Source organism: Rhinopithecus roxellana, chromosome 5, assembly GCF_007565055.1.
Source record: "Rhinopithecus roxellana isolate Shanxi Qingling chromosome 5, ASM756505v1, whole genome shotgun sequence".
Classification (NCBI taxonomy): Eukaryota; Metazoa; Chordata; class Mammalia; order Primates; family Cercopithecidae; genus Rhinopithecus; species Rhinopithecus roxellana.
In genome coordinates this window covers 89354276-89378658 of record NC_044553.1, presented here as the reverse complement: position 1 = coordinate 89378658, position 24383 = coordinate 89354276, and the positions used below count along the sequence as shown (strand labels likewise).

At 39.9% G+C, this 24383-nt stretch overlaps 1 protein-coding gene across 1 annotated transcript in view; it reads right to left on the bottom strand.

Moving 5' to 3' along the window:
* The window catches only part of SGPP1 (sphingosine-1-phosphate phosphatase 1), a 49082-nt gene that overhangs the window by 6427 nt on the left and 18272 nt on the right, over nt 1-24383 (bottom strand). The window contains 1 exon segment of the mRNA XM_030931420.1: nt 8111-8200. Within this exon segment, the coding sequence (XP_030787280.1) occupies nt 8111-8200 (90 nt within the window).

Here is a 24383-nt window from a genome sequence, read left to right as displayed (position 1 = left end):
AGATTAGTTAACTGATGATGGTTGAACTTGAATGCTTCTGTTTTTTGTTTTGTTTTGTTTTGTTTTTTGAGACAGGGTCTGTCGCCCAGGCTGGACTGCAGTGACACAATCTCAGCTCACTGCAACCTCCACCTCAAGTTGTCCTCCCCACTTCAGCCTCCTGAGTAACTGGGACTACAAGCATGCATCACCATGCCCTGCTAGGCTAATTTTTGTATTTTTTGTAGACAAGGTTTTGCCATGTTGCCCAGGCTGGTTTCCAACTCCTGAGCTCAAGCAATCCATCTGCCTTGGCCTCCCACAGTGTTGGGATTACAGGTGTGAGCCACTGTGCCTGGCTGGGCTATTCCTTTTCTATGCAATAAAAACTGTGTCATGAAATGACAGGGTCCGCAGTTGCAGTGCTTGAAGCCATTGTTCAAAAAGATACATAACTCCAAATCAGAATACTTTGGAATATAAGAATAGCTGGAGAGGGCTGGGTGCAGTGGCTCACGCCTGTAATCCCAGCACTTTGGGAGGCCGAAGCAGGCGGATCACCTGAGGTCAGGAGTTTAAGACTAGCCTGACCAACATGGAGAAACTCTGTCTCTACTAAAGATACAAAAATCAGCCGGGCGTAGTGGTGCATGCCTCTAATCCCAGCTACTCGGGAGGCTGAGGTAGGAGAATCACTTGAACCTGGGAGGCGGAGGTTGTGGTGAGCCGAGATTGTGCCATTGCATTCCAGCCTGGACAACAAGAGTGACACTCTGACTCACAAAAAAAAAAAAAAAAAGAATAGCTGGAGAAGAAGATACAGATAATTATGAAAGAGAATACAGTTGAACATTCAACTATAAAATGTTGGGGAAATAGATTATGTTTTGTTCAACCTCAAATATTTTTTGGATGGACGAATGAACAAATCCTTCACATGAATTTGTGTCATCTAGCAGAATCTACCAAATTACTTGCAAATGAATATCTTTCCTCTTTTTAAATGATGTATTACATTACAGATATAAGAAAATATTTATTTATTTATTTATTTTTATTTATTTATTTGTGACTAAGTCTCACTCTGTCCCTCAGGCTGGAGTGCAGTGGCAGCATCTCAGCTCACTGCAACCTCTACCTCCCGGCTTTAAACAATTCTCCTGTCTCAGCCTCCCAAGTAGCTGGGATTGTAGGTGTGCGCTACCAACCACACTCAGCTAATTTTTGTATTTTTAGTAGAGACGGAGTTTCACCATGTTGGCCAGGCTGGTCTCGAACTCCTGACCTCACGTAATCTGCCCACCTTGACCTCCCAAAGTGCTGGGGTTACAGGTGTGAGCCACCGCGCCCAGCCATGAAAAACATTTTAAAAAATTTATTTAGATATAAAACACGTTTTGGCTGATAGTCTCCTCTTCTACAATAGTAAGTAAAGTTACTTAAAATTAAAATTGTGTTCTCTTTATTTAAATAAATGATTCCTTTTATAACAGGTCAAGGAAAGATATTACACAATCAATTAACAAAATGTTTACACTTAATCTTAGCCAAAAGGCTGAGAGGTGATCAATTAACAAAATGTTTAAGAAAGTATCGACTAAAGCAATAAATATCATGTGTGCATTCCAACTCTTAGAAGGACATATAAAGCATTTCATAACTGAATTTTGCCTATCATTAAGTTTCATTTAATGCTAGATCCCAAAATGTATTTATAGACTATTTCTTCTTGTCTTAGAATTATCTTTCCTACCTATATTTCAGGCAAACTATTATATATTCTTTGAGATTCTCCTCAGGCATCTACCTTCTCCATAAACTTTCTTTTCCTACCATGTAATAAGAAATTTTCTCTTCTTTGATTCCACTGCATCCTCCACATACCTGGTATGACAATTTTCCATTCTTTGCTTGTCTGTTTCTCCAGGAAACCAAAAGTTCATAACCTTTGCTGTATATTAAAATCAAGTGGAGAACTTGATAAAAATACTGATACCTGGGACAATATTCAGAGATTATGATTGAACTGAAGTGGGGGTGGGGCATCAGTATTTCTAAAAAATCTCCCCGGTGATTCTAATGTACACCCCTGGTTGAAAACAACTGCATTACGTTGTTTTATTACATATTGCATATTCAGATTGTGACTACTCAAAGGCAAAGACGTTGCCTTATTTATACATATATTTTCAGTGCATGAAAAATAAGTAAGCAGGAAATAAATATTTGGTTAATTAAATTAAGACAGTTAAGGTAATTCTTTAAAAATAAAAAACAAAAAGAGGAAGAAAAAAAAGAAGAAAGGAAGAAAGAAAAAGACAAGGTATTCTTTAGACTCATCACATTGACTACGTAATCCTGGCCTGAGAAGAGCTCTATAAGAGAAGCAGATGATATATAATTTATTGAACCAGGCCTAAGGCATTTTTGGAGAATAATAACTTTCTGTACTAAAAACACCGCTTCAATACTTTACAATTATTGTCACATTTAATCATAACAATCAGCATGAAACAGCTTGCCTCTGAGAGTGCCATTTTGCTCTTGTCCCCAGGACAGGTATTAAAAGCACCTTTTTCCCTTTCAAAGTATGCAAATATGATGGAAATTTATGGTTACCTTAATCAACCAGTTTTTAAATAATGAAAACTGGAGTAAGGTCACACACCTGCTTATTTAACCTCTTACACTGAAGGTACTTAACACAGTTGTTACAAAAATTAACATTTTGAGAATCAGAAATTAAATATTGGGAGTGAAGAGAAACTGAATTTTTTTTTTTTTTTTTTTTTTTTTTGGATACAGGTCTTGCTGTGTCATTCAGCCTGTAGTGTAGTGGTGTGATCATAGCTCACTATAGCCTCAACCCCCTGGGCTCAATTGATCCTCCCACCTCAGCTTCCCAAGTAGCTGGGACTACAGGTGCAAGTCACCACACTTGGCTAATATTTTGCATTTTTTTGTAGAGACAGGCTTTCCCCATGTTGCCCAGGCTGGTCTTGAACTCCTGGGCTCAAGTGATCCACCCACCTCAGCTTCCCAAAGCTGGAATTTAGGCATTATCCACCACACCCAGCCTCGACATTTTTTTTTGAACAGGATGTCTTCTGAGAAAACTCACTGATACATACTAAAAATTACCAAAGAATTCTGATCAACTGGATTTTATTTCAGTTACTCAAAGATTCCACAAGTGACTCAAACTCTGACCACGCATTTGGATATGGAGATCTCAAATGATGTGACTGTCAAACCTCTATTCATCATATTTCTTTTTTGAGAGAGGATCTCACTCTATGGCCATGGCCTAGGCTGGAGTGGAGATCATGGCTCACCACAGCCTCGACTTCCTGGGCTCAAGTGATCCTCCCACCTCCCAAGTAGCTGGGACCACAGGCGCACACCACCACACCTGGCTAACTTTTTGTTTTTTTGTTTTTTGTTTTTTTTTTTGTAATAAAGATGGAGTTTTGCCATGTTGTCCAGGCTGATCCAGATATCCTGGGCTCAAGTGATCCACCTGCCTCGGCCTTCCAAAGTGTTGGGATTACAGGCGTGAGCCACTGCACCTGGCCAATTCTTCATATTCCAGAGCACAAATTGCCAAAATAATTTAATCTTATGAGGTTATATTCCCTTTCTTTGCTATCTTACCCTTACTTGTCTACCTTGTAATTAAAGGTACAAGTCTTGGGAAATACCCATAGGATTTTGGCTACAAAAATAAAAGCTGTTGCTTTATTTTTTATCTTAAATTTCATGAGTGATTTAAAATTTCATGTTATATGCTAAAGTGAAAATATTCTAAACTTTGTACTTTTCACATAGAATTTATATCAAGTCAGATGTTTTAGACAAATGACAATTGATGAGTTATTTATATAAAGCCATACATATTTACTCTAAGATTAAGTGAAAGGAAGGGTTAACAGTTCTGAAGTTAGCTTTTTATTAATTATTTTTATTTTTATTTTTAGATAGGATCTTGCTCTGTTGCCCAGGCTGGAGTACAGTGGCAAAATCACAGCTTATTACAGCCTCAACCTTCCTGGCTCAAGCAATCCTCCCACCTTGACCTCACGAGTAGCTGGGACTACTCCTCCCGCTTTGGCCTTGCAAATTGTTGGGATTATAGGTGTGGGCTGCTGTGCCCAGTCAGGTATTTTTTAAAATTATGTATTTTTCATAATATAGACATAGGCATATGTTCAATTCTGTAAAACGTTTCTCTTATAGTACCTTAAAAAATGAAAAAATTGGCCAGGCACAGTGGCTCATGCCTATAATCCCAGCAAACTGAGAGGTCAGGGCAAGTGGATCGCTTGAGCTCAGGAGTTTGAAAGCCGCCTGCGCAACATGGCCAAACCCTGTCTCTTCCAAAAAGAAAAAATACAAAAATCAGCAGGGCATGGTGGTCCAGCTACTTGGGAGGCTGAGATGGGAGGATTGCTTGAGCCCAGGAGGCAAAGCTTGCAGCGAGCAGAGATTATGCCACTGCACTCCAGCCTGGGTAACAGAAGAAGACCCTGTCTCAGAAACAAAGAAAAAAAAAAGGAAAAAATTCATTAAATATCTTTAAATGGTTATGTTTGATCTCTTTAACATTAAGAATTCTTTAAAATTGGCCGGGCGCGGTGGCTCAGGCCTGTAATCCCAGCACTTTGGGAGGCCGAGACGGGCGGATCACGAGGTCAGGAGATCGACAACATCCTGGCTAACACGGTGAAACCCCGTCTCTACTAAAAATACAAAAAACTAGCCAGGCAAGGTGGCGGCACCTGTAGTCCCAGCTACTCGGGAGGTTGAGGCAGGAGAATGGCGTGAACCCGGGAGGCGGAGCTTGCAGTGAGCTGAGATCCGGCCACAGCACTCCAGCCTGGGTGACAGAGCGAGACTCCGTCTCAAAAAAAAAAAAAAAAAAAAAAGAATTCTTTAAAATAATAACTTCTCATGTATCAACTGACATAAAAAATCCAATATTTGCTGTCCTCTACTTTTTGTGTATAGCTCCATGAGTATTAAACTTAGATTGTTTCACACCTTGTCTGATCAGGAAAAAAAACAAAACAAAACAAAACTTAGATTGCTACGAAACTATACAAATCTGCTTCCTTTTCTGTTCAAGTTTTAAATTGTTTATATTTCCCTAGATAGGGTATATTGAACTTCTATCCAATAGAATCAGAAAAAGAAACATTCAAATTTATGACATAACCATGTTGGCTATCATTTTCATATCAATATAATGGATAACATTAAAATACATAACTAAGTGGTTTTAAGTATTACAGCACAAAGTATGCAATAAAGAACAATTAATGTTAAAGGTAACAAAGAGCTCAAAGTAGCAAATTTTCTAAAAGGAAATTTAGCAAATAATTTTAGCTATTTATTATTATAAATAACTCTTACACCCTAAAAGTTGTTAATTACAGATCTAAAAGGAATACTCCAGGTTATCATCAATTTATGGTAGACGATATTAAATACCATACATTTAATGAAGATTCATTACGTATTAAATTTTAATTTTTTTTTCATTTCTAGTGATCAAACCTAGAGAGGCTAGTGATTTGCTGAGACTGAAATTCAGGTCTCCTATCTCATAATGGCTTTTTTGTTTTTATTTTAACTATAATGTATTTCAGGTGTCCTGGTTCCAGCTGAAACATGACAGTGATGACAACAGAGTTTCTGACAACAAAATGTATTGTTATAATGCATTGTTTTTTATTATAAAAGCTATGATTAGGGATGACTTTTGAAGTATCTATCTTCTTTCTTTAAAATACACATTTAATACATGCTCACTACAGAAAAAGTAAAAATTATAGATAAACAATAACAAGCAGTTTTTACCTAACAATAACCATTGTTAAAACTCTTAGTGTTAGGCTGGACATAGTGGCTCACATCTGTAATCCCAGCACCTTGAGAGGTTGAGGTGGAAAGATCACTTGAGACCAGGAGTTTAGTACCAGCCTGGGCAGCATAGCTAGACCCTATCTCTACAAAAAATTTAAAAATTAGCTGGGCATGGTGGTGCATATTTGTAGTCCTAGACACCCAGGAGGCTAAGGTGGGAGGATCGCTTGAGCCCAGGAGTTCGAGACTGCAGTGAGCTATGTTCGCACCATCACACTCCAGCCTGGGTGACAGAGCTGTCTGTTTTAGAGACAGACCTTGTCTCTAAGAAAGCAAGCAAACAAAAAAGAACAGATGTTGTCCATCCTGGATATTTGACTAACCCAACTAAACATTTCATTTTTAAAAAACAACAGTATCAGCCTGGCATGGTGGCTCACACCTGTAATCCCAGCACTTTGGGAGGCTGAGGCGGGCGGATCACTTGAGGTCAGGAGTTCGAGACCAGCCTGGCCAACATGGTGAAACCCTGTCTCTACTAAAAATACAAAAATTAGCCGGGTGTGGTGGTACATGCCTGTAATCCCAGCTACTCAGGAGGTTGAGGCACAAGAACCGCTTGAACCTGGGAGACAGCTGCAGTGAGCCGAGATTACGTCACTGCCCTCCAGCCTGGGAGACAGAGCAAGACTCTGCTTCTAAAAGAAAAAAAAGTGTTTGGTAGGGACTCCAAAAGGAGGGAGAGAGGGAGGAAAGGGCTGAAAAACTTCCTGTTGGGTACAACGTTCACCATTTGGGTCACAGGATCAATAGAAGCCCAAATCTTGGCATCACACAATATACCTTTGTAAACAAATCTGCTTATGTACCCCTTGAATCTAAAATTAAAATTTAAAAAACCTAGAAACAATGACCAACCCAAAAATTACAGCACACCCTGCCTCCCAACAAAATAAAATAGTGTTTGGGACTTCTAGAAATTTATCTGTGAAGGAGCAGGTGCTGGAAGCAAGAAATTTGAGAAATAGAAACCAACATTTCTATAGCTATGAAATAAGCAAATGAAATAATATGAGAAAAAAATTCTAAAAATGTTAAGTTGTTAAAGACAAGAAAAAAACTGATATGACCCATTAGAAACTAGAATTCCATGAATTCCTCCACCTCTTTTTCTGATCCTTTATCTCCATGATAATACATAATTCATTCACAGATGCCTCATGAGACACCACGTTGGATGCTAAAGGTAGAGTTAAAACACACAGTTGCTGTTCTCAAGGAACTTGGAGTCTAGTATACTTGACAGATAAGGAAAAAAGCAATTGCAATTTAGGATAAGTGGGGAAGGGTTACCTCACAAGTCTTGAGAAAGAGAAGATGGGGAAGGTAATAAGGCTTTGAGGAGTTAAGAACATCTATAGTGAGTCTTGAAGAATGAATGGGATAGTTAAGGTAAAGAAAGTGAAAAGGACATTCCAAGTAAATGTTATAGCATTTGTAAAATTATGGAGGTAAGAAACTCTTTGCATTGGAGGAAACCTAATAATTCAGTATGGCATCATATTTGTGTTTTGGAAAGTCTATTAAACAGACTGAATACTGGTGGAGCAGTGTCAAACTGGAAGTTGGCTACTAATTAAGATGCTATCACAGTAATCTAGTCAGATATGTTGCAGGCCAGAGCTAAGGTGGTGTCAGTAGGGACAGAGAGGAAGAAAAGTGAATGGGTGTGGCTGCAAATAGTACAGGGTCCCTGTGCTGCTGCTTTGGGAACCGAATTGCATTCTCAAAACACAACGTCCACTGTGAGTCCTAACATACTGATGGGAAAGAAAAGCAGAGTTTAATATGTAAATACAAATGGCACCTGGAAAGTTTAAGTTCACATAGTTTCTAGTCACTGGTTCTTCAAAAATACTTAGGAGCTCTCCTTGGTTTCTGTAGTCACATTGCTGGTTTTGACTCAGTGATAGGAGAGACAGAAAAGATTGTGAAGGAAAATGAAAGTGAGACTGGAAGGAGGAAGAAATTTTATTTTGATTATTATACTTGGCTATTGTGATTGCTGGAAACTTTCTATGAAATATGTGACTACTACATTAATACTTCATAAACTATCATGTTGATATTTTCACAAAACAAAGTCAGAAGACTTACAATATTTTCTCATTTAGGCTCCAGGTAAGTCTGCAAATGATTAAAAATTATAAAATTGACTGTCAATGTCATAAAAAACAAAGTATTAAGAAGACAACATTTTCCTTACCAGAATGGAGTGCATTCCCATGTAAATTCTACTTAGGCAAACTAGAGAACACCAGCAGGGAATAAGAATCAGTCCATATATAAGAGGATACTAAAGGGGAAAAAAAGTACAATTAGTTAAACAAATTTAAGTTAGATATAAACAAATAAAAGACAAATCAAATCACTATTCTGTAAACTCCACTAAAACAAGAAATTTGTGTTTTTACTCCCCATTATATTCCCAGCACCTAACCCTGAGTATGGCACATAGCAGACATTCAAGAAATACTTTTGCACAGATGAATGAAATCTCATGTGTCTACATTCTTTATTGTGGGAACTGGCTCATTTCTGCTTCTACAATGAAGATTCAATCACTGGCATGGTATAGGAGGAGGAGGACAGGTAAGAGACATACTTTTAATATGGCCGCCAAAATGAAAGGGCCTCTGGAATAGTACCTGAATCTGGTCCATGTAAATATCTTCAGTTGTCTGGGGAGGAGGATTGGCATTATCTCCCTCTCACTTCATCAGTGGCTGCTATCTGCAATTTATATTGCTATTCCCCTACCTTGTATTCAGTATTCAACACTTTGTACTTAGCTTTTCACTTTCGCCCATCGACTAAAATTTCAAATAGTCCCCTTACTGAGAAAAATTTTCGTGGAATACTAGGAGCAGAAATCATAAAAGGGAAAAAGCATAAACAGAAAGTGTAGACAATTCTTGGTATCAATGGCACTAGTGGAAGAGTTGGCTGTGAAATGTCCTGAAATTGGAGGGAAAGAGGAAAGGATGGATGGGCATGGTGGTAAGTTTGTAAAGGGAAGAAGGGAGGGCACATTTGGGGCCGTTTATGCCTGATGACTTCAAATTTCTCAATGAAACTGAAGCCAAGGTGGTTAGGGAAGTTGGGTTGAAATAAAGGAGCAAAGGAGTTAAGTAAGCTTGTAACAAGAGTAGAAAATATTTAGTACACAATTGTTGTTGTTTGGTGGTTTGTTTTGTTTTTTAGAGAGACAGGGTCTATGTTGCCCAGGCTGGAGTACTGAGGCTATTCCCAGGTGTGATAATAGCATACTACCACCTTCAACTCCTGGACCCAAGTGATCCTCCTGCCTTGGCCTCCTGAGTAACTGGAACTACAGGCAGAGTTGTTTTGTTGTTGTTGTTGTTGTTGTTGTTGTTTACATATCTACTACATTTAACATGGTCCCTCACTTTCTCCTTGAAACTCTAAATATCCTTGATAGTCATAGCTTCATACTCCCCTGGTTCCCCTTTCACCATTTTTTTGTTGCATTTCCAACACAAGAGCGTATCTTCCTCTTTTTGTTCTTTAAACATTAGTATAAAGAAGGATTCTGTCCTTAGTAGTTACTGACAGTCTTACCTTTTCCTTTCTTCTTTTTTTTTTTTTTTTTTTTTTTTGAGACAGGGTTTTACTCTGTCACCGAGGCTGATGTTCGACAGCACAATCATGGCTCACTGCAGCCTCAACCTCCCAGGCTTAAGTGATCCTCCTGCCTCAGGCTCCCAAGCAGCTAGGACTACAGATGGGATCTCAAACTCCTGAGTTCAAGCGATCCACACAACTTGGCCTTGCAAAGTGCTGAGATTACAGGCGCAGTGAGCCAATGCACCTGGCCCCCTTTCTTATTTTTTAACTACTACTAGGCATGCTGAAGACCTACCCATTTCCCTGGGTTTAAGAACCATATATCCAACTCTGCACATTATCTCCACCTTGAGGTTCCTATGGCGGTAAACCCATTTACACCTCAAACCAAACTCATGTCCTATCACCCACACTTGTTCCTCCTCTGATATTCCCTATTTCATTTAGAAACACCAAAAACCATGTAATCCAAATGAGAAACATGAATTATCCCAAATTCTTTCCTTAGCCATTGTATTCAACCAATAATCAAGTTTTACTAATTCTACATTCTAAATATTCCTTGGGAGAATAATTATATTCTTTTCTGGGAGCATAAGTTTCTATTCTTGCTAGAGGAGGCACTAAATAATAAACACAAAAGTATGCAAATGATATGATATGTAAATATGTATAAGTTACATAAAATATATAAATCATATAATAAAACCTGATAGGTAGTATGGAAAAAATAAAAAGAGAACATGTGTTGAAGAAATAGTGATGCTCATTAATATTCCTTGTGCTCCTCCTACATTTTGGATTCACTTACATTAGGGTCATGCAACTAATTTTGGTCAGTGAGCTGCAGAAAAAAGTGACTTATGCCACTTTCTTTTTTTTTTTTTTTTTTTTTTTTTTTTTTTTTTTTTTTTTTTTTTTTTTTTTTTTGAGGCAGAGTCTCGCTCTGTCGCCCAGGCTGGAGTGCAGTGGCCGGATCTCAGCTCACTGCAAGCTCCGCCTCCCGGGTTTACGCCATTCTCTTGCCTCAGCCTCCCGAGTAGCTGGGACTACAGGCGCCCGCCACTTCGCCCGGCTAGTTTTTTTTTTTTTTTTTGTATTTTTAGTAGAGACGGGGTTTCACCGTGTTAGCCAGGATGGTCTCGATCTCCTGACCTCGTGATCCGCCCGTCTCGGCCTCCCAAAGTGCTGGGATGACTTATGCCACTTTCAATCTTCCTTTGAACTCTTTCTTTCCTATATATGTGACCCTGGGAAACCACATGTTGAGATGCATCACAAGATGGGCAAGCTTCCATCAGCCTACGTCCTTGTGGGTCAAAGTGGAAAAAGCTGTTTGCCAACGCATAATGGATTTGTAACACAAGAATTTTTTTTTTTTTTCCCAAGACAGGGTCTCGCTCTGTTGCCCAGGCTGGAGTGCAGTGGCGTGATCTTGGCTCACTGAACCTCCACCTCTCAGACTCAAGTGACCCTCCTACCTCAGCCTATGGAGTAGCTGGGACTAGAGTGTGCCACCACATCCAGCTAATTTTTTCTTTTTTTTAATATTTTGCAGAGACAGGGTCAACCATGTTGCCCGTGACTGGTCTTAAATTCCCAGGCTCAAGCGATTCACCCGCCTTGGCCTCCCACAGTGCCGAGATGAGAGGTATGGGCCACCACTCCTGGCCAAGATACAAGATTTTATTGTGTTAAGTCATTGCAATTTGGGGATTAAGTCATTGCCACAGTATAAACAAGCCTATCTTAATTAAAACAGAAATAAAAATAGGGTCGAGTTTCAGAGTGCACATGGGGCAGGTTACAGTATTAAATAGAAGATAGCATAGGCTTTATTGAGAAGTTGAGACTGAGGCAAGACGGAATGGAGGTGAGGTGAGTTGCCAAGCAGATTATCTGTGGGAATAGCATATACTAGGCAGGGGAATCAGTGAACAAAGTATCTGATCACCAAGTATGACTACCAAGGAGGCTAGCTGTGGCCATAGTAGAGAGAGCAAGTAGAAGAGGTTAGGGAGGTAATGGGTGGCCAGATCAAGTAGAGCCTGGGAGGCCACCATAAGAAATCTGGCTTCTACTGTTAAATGGGGAGCCACTGCAGGGTTTTGAGTAAAGCTGCTATGTAGAGATTAAATTTTAAGAGAGCAAGCTGAAAACAGGGAGACCAGTTAGGAGGCTGTTGGTATAATCTGGGTGAGAGATAACAGTGGTGTCTGTCTCTACAGCAGGGACTTGAACCTTTAAAGTCTTTAAAAATCTTTAAAATCTAATTTTTAAAAAGCTGTTGACAGCAGAAAAAAAAAAAAAGAGAACCAAAGAAGAAAAAAAAATCAACTTAAAAAAAATCTTTATACGCTTCCTTCTCTTTTTTAACTTGGACCCTATAAGGAAGTAAAAATGTACAAAATTACTGATAAGAGTTCTTTATACACAACAGACTCAAGAAAAAATCACCTATAGAGTCTCAGAAGCTAGAGCTGAAGGTAGGGAGGAGAAAGGTAGAGCTTTTCAATAGGAGCAATGAAACCAAATATGACTTAACCCACACTTATTCAATTTTACTACGTCCAAGGTGTTTAAAAAGGAGAGTTGGAATGTTCTCAAGCCAGATGCAGAGGCTAAAGAAGCTGAGGCTTTCTTTTCCTCTGCTCCATGGCACCTTCAGATTTCACTGGGATGAGGTGATTAAAGAAAACAAAATAAGTCATTTTTATTGATTGACTTTTTTCGGTCATTAGTCTCTACCTTTATGATAGGTTCTCTAGATTTTTTTATGGAAAAAAACATTTTGGGGCCAAGCATGGTGGCTCATGCCTATAATCTCAGCAGCACTTTGGGAGGTCGAGGCAGGTGGATCACTTGAGATCAGGAGCTCAAGACCAGCCTGGCCAACAGGGTGAAACCTCTTCTCTACTATTAGCCAGGTGTAGTGGCATGCACCTGTAGTCCAAGCTACTTGGGAGACTGAGGCACGAGAATCACTTGAACCTGGGAGGCGGAGGTTACAGTGAGCCGAGATCACGCCACTGCACTCCAGCCTGGGTGACGACGTGAGACTCTGTCTTTAAAAAAAAAAAAAAATTAAATTAATTAAAAAAAAACAAAACATTTTGGGGAACACTTGATCCAGTTTTGACATGACTTTCATATTTACTCCCCATTGAATAACAGAATTCTGAACTTTTAAGTGTCAAAGTAAAGAATTTCATCAGTAAGCAGACAAAAAAGATTACAGATCTTAATGACTAAAGGAAATAACAAATTAGATAAAGTGATATTTCTTTTTTTTTTTTCTTACTGTGCCTGATTTATAAATTAAACTTTACCATAGATACATATGTACAGGAAAAAAACAGTATATATAGGGTTGAGTACCATCCACAGTTTCAGGCACCTACTGGGGGTCGTGGAACACATCTTCTGCTGATGAGGGGGGCTACTACATCCCTATTCACAGATGAAGTAATCCTAAAGATAGAAAATCCAAATAATCCATAAAGAAAACATATTAGAATTAATAAATGAATTCAGCAAAGTTGCAGGGTATAAGATCAACACTCACAACTCAGCTGTGTTTCTATATACCAGCAATAAAAAAATCCTAAAATGAAAGTAAGAAAAATAATTCCACTTTCAGTAGCATCCTAAAGAATACAATACCTATACCTAGGAATAAATTTAACTAAGGAAGTGAAAGGTTTGTCCATTGAAAACTATAAAACATTACTGAAAGAAATTAAAGACCTAATTAAGGCCAGATGCGGTGGCTCACACCTATAATCCCAGCACTTTGGGAGGCCGAGGCAGGCAGATCACAAGATCAAGAGATCGAGACCATCCTGGCCAACCTGGTGAAACCCCATCTCTACTAAAAACACAAAAATTAGCTGGGCATGGTGGCATGCGCCTGTAATCCCAGCTACTTGGGAAGGTGAGGCAGGAGAACTGCTTGAACCCGGGAGGCGGAGATTGCAGTGAGCTGAGATTGCACCCCTGCACTCCAGCCTGGCAACAGAGTGAGAGAGACTCTGTCTCAAAATTTAAAAAAAGGACCTAATTAATGAAAAGACATCTCATGTTTATGGATTAGAAGACATAATACATTAAAACTTAATATGTTAAGATAGCACTATTGGCCGGGCGCGGTGGCTCACGCCTATAATCCCAGCACTTTGGGAGGCCGAGGCGGGCAGATCACAAGGTCAGGAGATCGAGACCACGGTGAAACCCCGTCTCTACTAAAAATACAAAAAATTAGCCGGGCGCAGTGGCGGGCACCTGTAGTCCCAGCTACTAGGGAGGCTGAGAAAGGAGAATGGTGTGAACCCAGGAGGCGGAGCTTGCAGTGAGCCGAGATCGCGCCACTGCACTCCAGCCTGGTGGACAGAGTGAGACTCCACCTCAAAAAAAAAAAAAAGAAAAAAAGATAGCACTATTATCTAAAGTGATCTATAGTCAACGTAATCCCTATTGAAGTTTTTTTTTTTTTTTTTTTGGTTGGGGGTGGGGAGTGGAGTCTTGCTTTATCACCCAGACTGGAGTATAATCTAGCAGTGGTTCAATCATAGTTCACCATAGCCTCCAACTCCTGGACTCATGCGATCCTCCTGCTGCAGCCTCCCATGTAGCTGGGACTACAGGTGTGCACCACCATACCCTGCTAATTTTTAAATGTTTTATAGAGATGGGGGTCTCATTATGTTGCCTGGGTTCAACTCCTGGGCTCAAACTCCTGGGCTCAAGTGATCCTCCCATTTTAGCCTCCCAAAGCACTGGAATTACAGGCCTAAGCCACCATGCCCAGCCCTTCTGTCAAAGTTCTAATTGCATTTTTGCAGATACTGAAAAGCTGATCCTCAAATTTATATGGAATTGCAAAAAGTTCTGAAGAGCCAAAACAATACTAAAAAAGAACAACGTGGAAGGACTCATTTCCGATTTCAAAATTTACTACAGTATTCAAAACAGTGTGGTACTGACATAAGGTCAGACATACAGACTAGTGAAATAGAATTGTGGGCCCCAAACTAAACCCATATATCTATGGTTAACTGATTTTCAATAAGAATGTCAAGACCAGGCCGGGCGCGGTGGCTCAAGCCTGTAACCCCAGCACTTTGGGAGGCCGAGACGGGCGGATCACGAGGTCAGGAGATCGAGACCATCCTGGCTAACACGGTGAAACCCCGTCTCTACTAAAAAATACAAAAAACTAGCCGGGCGAGGTGGCGGGCGCCTGTAGTCCCAGCTACTTGGGAGGCTGAGGCAGGAGAATGGCGTGAACCCGGGAGGCGGAGCTTGCAGTGAGCTGAGATCCGGCCACTGCACTCCAGCCCCGGCGACAGAGTGAGACTCTGTCTCAAAAAAAAAAAAAAAAAAAAAAAAAAAGAATGTCAAGACCATTAAATAGGTAAAGAAGACCGGGCGCGGTGGCTCAAGCCTGTAATCCCAGCACTTTGGCAGGCCGAGACGGGCGGATCACAAGGTCAGGAGATCGAGACCATCCCGGCTAACACGGTGAAACTCCATCTCTACTAAAAAATACAAAAAACTAGCTGGACGAGGTGGCGGGCGCCTGTAGTCCCAGCTACTCAGGAGGCTGAGGCAGGAGAATGGCGTAAACCCGGGAGGCGGAGCTTGCAGTGAGCTGAGATCTGGCCACTGCACTCCAGCCTGGGTGACAGAGCGAGACTCCGTCTCAAAAAAAAAAAAAAAAAAAAGTAAAGAATAGTCTCTTTAACAAACAGTGCTAGGACTTCTGAATATCTACATGCAAAATGATGAAGTTGGACTCCTATCTCATACCATATATGCACTCAAAATGGGTCAACAACTTAAATATCAGAGCTAAAAACTTTTAGAAGAAAACACAGGGGCTGGGTGTGGTGACTCACACCTGTAATTCCAGCACTTCGGGAGGCCAAGGCAGAAGGATTGCTTGAGCCCAGGTGTTCAAGACCAGCCTGGACAACCTTACTTAGCCTCAACCAGGCTGAGTAAGACCCTGACTCAATAAAGAAAGAAAATCTAAAAAAAATTTTTGAAAAGAAAACACAGGGATAAATCTTTATGACTCTGGATTAGGCAACAGATTCTTAACTATGACACCAAAAACGTGTAACAAAATAAAAACATAGGTAAACTGGAATTTCATCAAAACTTACAACTCGGCTAGGTGTGGTGGCTCAGGCCTGTAATCTCAGCACTTTGGAAAGCCTAGGCGGGAAGATCACTTGAGGTCAGGAGTTCAAGACCAGCCTGGCCAACATGGTGAAACCCTGTCTCTACGAAAAATACAATAAATTAGCCAGGTGTGGTGATGTGTGCCTATAGTCCCCGCTACTCGGGAGGCTGAGGTGGAAGACTTGCTTGAACCCGGGAGGTGGGGGTTGCAGTGAGCTGAGATCGTGCCATTGCACTCCAGCATGGGTGACAGGGCGGGACTCCATCTTAAAACAAAACAAAACACTCATGTACATCAAAAGATATTATCAAGAAAGTGAAAAGACAGTTTACTAAATGAGAGAAAATATTTGCAAATGATATATTTAATAAGGATCTAGTATGCAGAATTTGTAAAGAACTCCTCCAACTCAAAAGCAGAAAGACAACACAATTGAAAAATGGGCAAAGGACTTGAATAGACATTTCTCCAAAGAAGATACACAAATGGCCAACAAGCACATGAAAATATGCTCGCTTGGCATGGTGGCTCACACTTATAATCCCAGCACTTTGGGGGGCCGAGGTGGGCAGACTGCTTGGGCCCAGGAGTTTGAGATGAGCCTGGGCAACATGGCAACACTCCATCTCTAACAAAAATACAAAAATTAGCCAGGCATGGTGGCATGCACTTGTGGCCCCAGGTACTTGGGAGGCTGAGGTAGGTGGATCCCTTGAGCCTGGGAGGCAAAGGTTGCCGTGAGCCGAGCTCATGTCATTGCATTCTACTCTGGGTGACAAAGTGAAAACCTGTCTCAAAAAATGGGAAATGAAAATGAAAAATGAAAATCAAAATCACAGTGAGGTACAACTTCATACTCCACTAGGATAGCTATAATAATTAACAGAAAGAAAAAAGACAGGAAAGTAACAAGCATTGGTGAGGATGTGGGGAAACTGCAAGCTTTGTACATTGCTGTTGGGATGTAAAATGATGCAGCTGCTATGAAAAGCAGTTTAGCAGTTCCTCAAAAAGTTAAACATGGAATTACCATATGACCTACACATTTCCACTTTTAACTATATCCCCCAAAGAAATGAAAACCAGTACTCAAACAAATACATTTATACCATTTATACATATGTTCATACCAGTACTATTCACAATAACCAAAAGGCAGGCATAGCCCAAGTATTCATCAACAGATGAATGCGTAAAAAATTTGTGGTATATACAAACAGTGGAGTAGTAGTCAACACAAAAGGGATGAAGTATTGATGCATGCTACAACATGGATGAACTTCAAAAACATTATGTTAAGTGAATGAAGCCAGACACCAAAGGTCACATATTATACAATTTCATTTATATGAAATATCCAAAATAGGTAAACCTATAGAGCCACAACATGGATGGTTGCCAGGAGTCAGGGGGGAGAGAGAAAGGGGGAGCAAATGCTTAATGGGTAGAGGGTTCCCTTTTGGGGTGATGAAAGTGTTTTGGAACTAGACAGAAACAACGGTTGTATGACATTGTGAATGTACTAGAGCTGAATTATTCACTTCAAAATTATTAGTTTTGCTGGGCACAGTGGCTCAAGCCTGTAATCCCAGCACTTTGGGAGGCCGAGATGGGCAGATCACAAGGTCAGGAGATCAAGACCATCCTGGCTAACACGGTGAAACCCCGTCTCTACTAAAAAATACAAAAAAACTAGCCGGGCGAGGTGGCGGGCACCTGTAGTCCCAGCTACTCGGGAGGCTGAGGCAAGAGAATGGCGTAAACCCGGAAGGCGGAGCTTGCAGTGAGCCGAGATCCGACCACTGCACTCCAGCCTGGGCGACAGAGCGAGACTCCGTCTCAAAAAAAAAAAAAAAAAAAAAAAAATTATTAGTTTTATGTAAGTTTTACCTCAAGTTAAAAACAACAACAACAACAAAAAAAAAAACCAAAAATAAACATATCCAGAATGTGACCACTTCTAACGCTACCATTATTACCTGCTCTAAGCCACCAGCAATTCTCTCCTGCTTGTATTACTCTGTGTCTGGCACATAGTAGGCAGTCAATTAATACTTGTTGAATGAAGTAAACATAAGCCTTCAGCCTTCAGCCACCAGTCTTACCATATTATATTCATGAAAACATAGTGTCAAAGGCCAAAGTATCATTCAGTTCCTGGCCTGAAACATGGGCTGTGTTAATCCTTAGTTCTAACAGCATCTGTGAAACCCACCATAATAAACTGCAATCTGAAAATCCTTTTGAGTAAACTTAAGAAACAGAATCCCAGCACTTTGGGAGGCTGTGATGGGTGGATCACCTGAGGTCAGGAGTTTGAGACCAGCCTGGCCAACATGGCAAAACCTGTCTCTACTAAAAATACAAAAATTAGCTGGGCCTGGTGGCATGCCTGTAGTCCCAGCTACTTGGGAGGCTGAAGTGGTGGCATGCGCCTGTAGTCCCAGCTACTTGGGAGGCTGAAGTGGGAGAATCACTTGAACCTGGGAGGTAGAGGTTGCAATGAATGAGGTCATGCCACTGCACTCCAGCCTGGGCGACAAAGTGAGACTCCTTCTCAAAAACAAAACAAAACAAAACAAAAACAACAAAAAAACCGACCTATATATAATCATTTAATGTACACATTAAATGAGAAAAATATAATTTAAAACATTCTCAATCTATGGTTTTGACCTATTCGCATCTGATGTCAGTGTTATTACTGTTTCTCTTTTGAACTCTTAAGTTACAAAGAATCAACTTAGCAACTGAACTCACCACATACACATTATAATTAAAAACATATTTTATATCACACCTGTAATCCCAGCACTTTGGGAGGCCAAGGTGGGCGGATCATGAAGTCAGGAGATTGAGACCATCCTAGCTAACACAGTGAAACTCCATCTCTACTAAAAATTAAAAAAAAAAACTTAGCTGGGTGTGGTGGCGGGCACCTGTAGTCCCAGCTACTCGGGAGGCTGAGGCAGGAGAATGGCATGAACCTGGCAGGCAGAGCTTGCAGTGAGCCGAGATCACGCCACTACACTCCAGCCTGGGCGACAGCGAGACTCTGTCTCAAAATAACATAACATAACATAACATAACATAACATAACATAACATAACATAACATAACATAACATAACATATATATTTTATATCAAAAACCATAATAAGGGAAGGGCTATTTACTACCATACTAGTTGATATAATCTTACGTTAAAAAAACAGGACCCGTGTTCCAGTTCCTATGAAGGAAAGGATCTGTGATAAAAGAGTAAGGCTTGCAACATGTCAGAGCTGCAGACAGGCCCCAGCATTCCAGATGATGAAGAAATTCCTGATTCCCTCTCCAGAAACCAATAAATATAGACTTCCAGGCAGTTTCCAAGTCATTAGTACTTCTTCATTATCTACTGATTTTTTTTTTTTTTTTTTTAAGATGGAGTTTCTCGCTTGTTGCCCAGGCTGAAGCGCAATGGCGTGATCTCGGCTCATCGCAATCTCTGCCTCCTGGGTTCAAGCGATTCTCCTGCTGGCCACGCTGGTCTTGAACTGCCGACCTCAGGTGATCCGTCTACCTTGGCCTCCCAAAGTGCTGGGATTACAGGCAAGAGCCACTGCACCAGGCCCTTACTGAAGTATTTTTTTAATGTCTTGGATAATCCAGCCTCATCATCTTCGAGGCTCGAGAAAACTTCTCCAATGTCTTGTGTGGATTTTGTGCAGATTTTTTTTTTTAATCCCTATTCAAACCTCCAGGGTTGAGAACAAATCTAGTCTGTGGTGACAACAGTTGTATAGCTGCCTTGGCACTCAGGAAAAAGTGAGTGTGGTAAGCTCATTAAGTACAATAATTTTCAAAATGCAAAACTCATTATAATAGCAAACTCAAATTCTGCCTTTTCCACATTAGTAAATTTAGCAATTCTGTAAGAGCTTAGTTTCTATTTTATAAAAAGTCAGAACTAGGGGGACTATCTCTTCCCCCCATTCCTCAGTCATAGCAATCTAACTGACCTTTCTCTTGTTTCTGATGCATATTTGTATCAGAAACTCTCTCCACTTCTTTTCTATTCCTACCTAACCCAATCTTTCTTTTTTTCTTGGAACTCACTGGCTATAGCAGCAATCCTTTTTTTTTTTTTTCTTTGAGACGGAGTTTCACTCTTGTCCCCCAGGCTGGAGTGCAATGGTCCCATCTCAGCTTACTGCAATCTCCGCCTCCTGGGTTCAAATGATTCTCCAGCCTCGGCCTCCCGAGCAGCTGGGATTACAGGTGCCCACCACCACACCAGGCTAACTTTTTTTTGTATTTTTAGTAGAGATGGGGTTTTGCCATATTGGCGAGGCTTGTCTCGAACTCCTGACCTCAGATGATCCGCTCACCTTGGCCTCTCAAAGTGCTGGGATTACAGGTGTGAGCCATTGCGCCCAGCCAGCAAACCTTTATTTCTGACGGTTAATTTGGCTACACTTTTTTTTAAGCCAAAATTCAATTCTAGGCAGACATAGGAGAAATGAATATGAATTTATTATTTACTGAGAGGTTAATAATTTTTATTTGACATACAATTTACTACATACCAGGTGCTATTCTAAAATCTTTATAAATATTAATCCATGTAATCATCAGAACAACTGTATGGGGTATCTATTCTAATTTACCTCATTTCATAGATGAAACTGAGGCACAGAGGGGTCAAGTTTTTGCCCAAAGTCAATCAGCTATCAGGTTATGGATCTGTGATTCAAGTACAGGAAGTCTGATTCCTGAGTCTTGAGCTCTTAACTACTATACTATGCTGCCCTTCATATATAAAGTTGTTCAAAGTGTGTTGTTTTAATTTCTTTTATCCTTAGGATCAAGCAGAGTATCACTCAAATATTTTTAAAGTTTTTCTTAGAATGAAGGCGAAATAAAAATTTCATTTAATTAGAGGTAGAAGAGATCTTAAAGATATTAATTCTGGCTGGGCATGGTGGTTCCACACCTGTAATCCCAGCACTTTGGGAGGCCAAGGTGGGTGGATCACCTGAGGTCAGGAGTTCGTGACCAGCTTGGCCAACATAGTGAAACTCCGTCTCTACTAAAAACACAAAAAATTAGCCGGGTGTGGTGGTGGAGGCCTGTAATCCCAGCTACTTAGGAGGCACTTGAACCCGGGAGGCAGAGGTTGCAGTGAGCTGAAACTATGCCATTGCACTCCAGCCTGGGCAACGAGAGTGAGACTCCATCTCAAAAAAAAAAAAAAAAAAAAAAAAAAGAGCTATTAATTCTATTCTTCTCTCTTTACAGTTAAAGAACAGACCTATGGATGCTAAGTAACATTTAGTATTATATTCTAGTGACCTATTCTAATTCTTTTTCCAATTTATCATGCTTCTTACTTTATACTTTTATCATTACACAAATGGGTAATAATTTTAAGTTTGGCAGGGGTTTCCTGGCTTCGGTTTTCGTTTTCACAGAGAATGTTGAGCTGTATCTGTGGCATTTACGTATTTCCTCTAATAAGAATGTTTTTACTGAAATTAAATCTGTAGATCTTATAAAGAGAGTAGAAAGTAAAAATTACAAGTCCTTCACATTATTTTCAAATACATAAAAATGTACCAAACTCAAAACAGATCACATGACATCCTAGATGTTTTAAATTTCATACCACTATCTAATCTTTTCACTGCACATCCTTGATCACAAGAAAATTTATTAAACGTTTCCTTCAGTTACTCTACCAAAGGGCTTTCATCTTTCTGATATACTTTTCTCACTGTTATACATAGTAAGAATTACTTTGTATATTTTAGCATGTTCCATTTACATTCATTGAAGATAGTAAATTAAGTCAATAAAATCACTTGCAATTAAAACAGTTATAAAAACTGTCTTTAATACAATTTAAAATTTTCAGAGTAACTTAAATACGGGAGGCAGGCACAGGAAAGAATTTCTGTTCAATTCTAGGAATGAATAGTATATATGTAAACAGATGACAATAATAGCACATTAAAGATAGACATGCCTTGTTCTCATACACTACTAGTGTAATGAAAACTGATATAACCTTTATGGAAAGCATTTTGTCAATACACAGAAGAGCTCTAAATGTTCATATATATTGACCCAGCAATCCTAGAATTCTATACTAAGGACACAGAAACATGGGTAAGGATTCATATTTCTAAATGTTTGTCATAAAATTAATAACATACGATAATTATAAATCAAATTTATTGGTTATAATGTAGTAGTAAAAATATGAGTTTATAGAGCTATATAGACCTATCACCATTTACTTCATGCATTATATTGGAACTCCAAATACGTAGATAACGGAAACCAATTTAGATTATTTTAAGAAGGAAAAAAGGAGATGTATTAAAAGGATAGAGAGTGTCTCACAGAACCCTAAGGTGGGATGAGGCTAAGCTTGGAGAAGAAACCACAACTATAAACAGAACAGTCATAGGACCATCTTTTCTTTCTGTATTTCCACTTCATTTTTCTTTTTCTGCAGACCAGCTTCTCTGCCTTTCAGTCCACATGACAAAGGCTTCTGAATTTACTTCCTCATTGAGAAAACCAGCTCAGACTCTGTACCTCTTCTCAAATCCTAAGGGACGAGATCATGTAAAGAAAATACAGCTTCCCTATAGGTAAGGGAGCTTTTAGAGAGTTGCAAACTAGGCAGACACCCCAAAAGCTACTTCTTCAGTTGTAGGACCATGGGCTAGGGCTAGTCACATCATCTCTTTACATCTCAGTTTCCTCATCTATAAATAGGGATACTAAAACCTATAATAATCATAACCCTACAGTATAAAAACTATTTCATAGGAATATTTTTAAAATTTCGTTAAGATTTTATTTCATTAAGATTTTATTATTATTATTATTATTTTTGAGACAGAGTTTCGCTCTTGTTGCCCAGGCTTGAGTGCAATGGTGCAATCTTGGCTCACTGCAAACTCTGTCTCCTGTGTTCAAGGGATTCTCCCGCCTCAGCCTCCCGAGTAGCTGGATTACAGGTGTCCACCACCACACCTAGTTAATTTTTTGTATTTTTAGTAGAGACAGGGTTTCACCACGTTGGCCAGGCTGGTCTTGAACTCCTGACCTCAGGTGATCCACCCACCTCAGTCTCCCAGAGGGCTGGGATTACAGGTGTAAGCCACTGTGCCTGGCCATTAAGATTGTTTTCTAGGAATTTATATTCCTAGAAAAATTCATTACATAATGTATCACTCAAGGTTCTCCAGAGAAACAGAACCAATAGGATATGTATATCTACATATACAAAGAAAAGTTTGTTTTAAGGAATTGGCCATGCAATTGTAGAGGCTGGCAAGTCCAAAATCTGCAGGGCAGGCCAAAAGGCTGAAGACCCAGGAAAGAGTTAATGTGTAGCTCAAGTCTGAAACCATTCTGTTGGCAGAATTCACTCTTCTCTGGGGGAGGTCTGTCTTTCTTCTCTTAAATTTAATTTAATTTAATTGGATAAGACCTACTCACATTATGGAGGGTAATCTGCTTTACTCAAAGTCCACTGATTTAAATGTTAAACTCATCTAAAAACTACCTTCAGAAAAACATCTAGAATAGATGTTTTGATCATTTTTGATAAAAAATCTGAGGACTTTGGCTGGCCATGGTGGTCAAGGCCTATAATCCCAGGAAGGCCAAGGCAGGCAGATCAATTGAGGTCAGGAGTTCCAGACCAGCCTGGCCAACATGGTGAAACCACATCTCTACTAAAAATACAAAACTTAGCTAGGCGTGGTGGTAGGCGCCTGTAATCCCAACTACTGGGGAGGCTGAGGCAGGAGAATGGCTTGAACCTGAGAGGCGGAGGTTGCAGTGAGCCAAAATCACGTCACTGCACTCCAGCCTGGGCAACAGAACAAAACTCCATCTCAAAAAAAAAAAAAAAAAAAAAATCTGAGTAGCTTTACTCAAATAAACTGATATATAAAATTAATAATCACATATAATATTAAATAAAAATAATAAACTCCACATATAATATGGTCCCAACTATTTCCAAATTGTAAGGAAATGAAAAATTAACATTAGCTTTTTCTTTTAAATTTAAAATTTTTAAAAAAATTTTTAAATTTTTCTAAGTCTTCTATAAATTTCAGTACTTATCTTGCTTGTTCTCTTAGCAGAATAACAATGTTAACTACTTTTCTTTTCTAGAAACACCCTCTCTCTTACTTTCACTTCTAGCTTCCCTCTGTACCATATTCTTTTTATGATACTGTCCAATCTACACCCCCTCTTCTGAAAACTTCCCCCACTTGGACCCAGCAGCGTGGCCCTGGAGACATGACCATCCCCTGTGATCCTGCTCCCTTGACCACAGCTACTTGGATCAGGAATGGACACTTGGCCCTAGGGAAGCAAAACCATTGGCTGTGCTGAGCCAATTAGATACTTTTTTCTAAAAGTAGCTGCAAATAAAGTCAGAAGGAGAGTCTCTACTGTGTGCTTGAACTTATAAAAATGGAGCTATGAGTGAGGCAGACGTGTGTATGAAAAGAGAGAGAGAGAGAAGAAAGCAGCAGAAATAAGACACCATGCAACCCTAAGAAACAAAGATTGAGAGTGGACCTTTAGTTCTGATAGGGGTCCAGAGTCTGGTTCCAATCCCTCAGAAGGTCCAAAAGCACTTTCTTACTCTTACCCTTGGCTTCCATGAGATACCCCTTCTAGC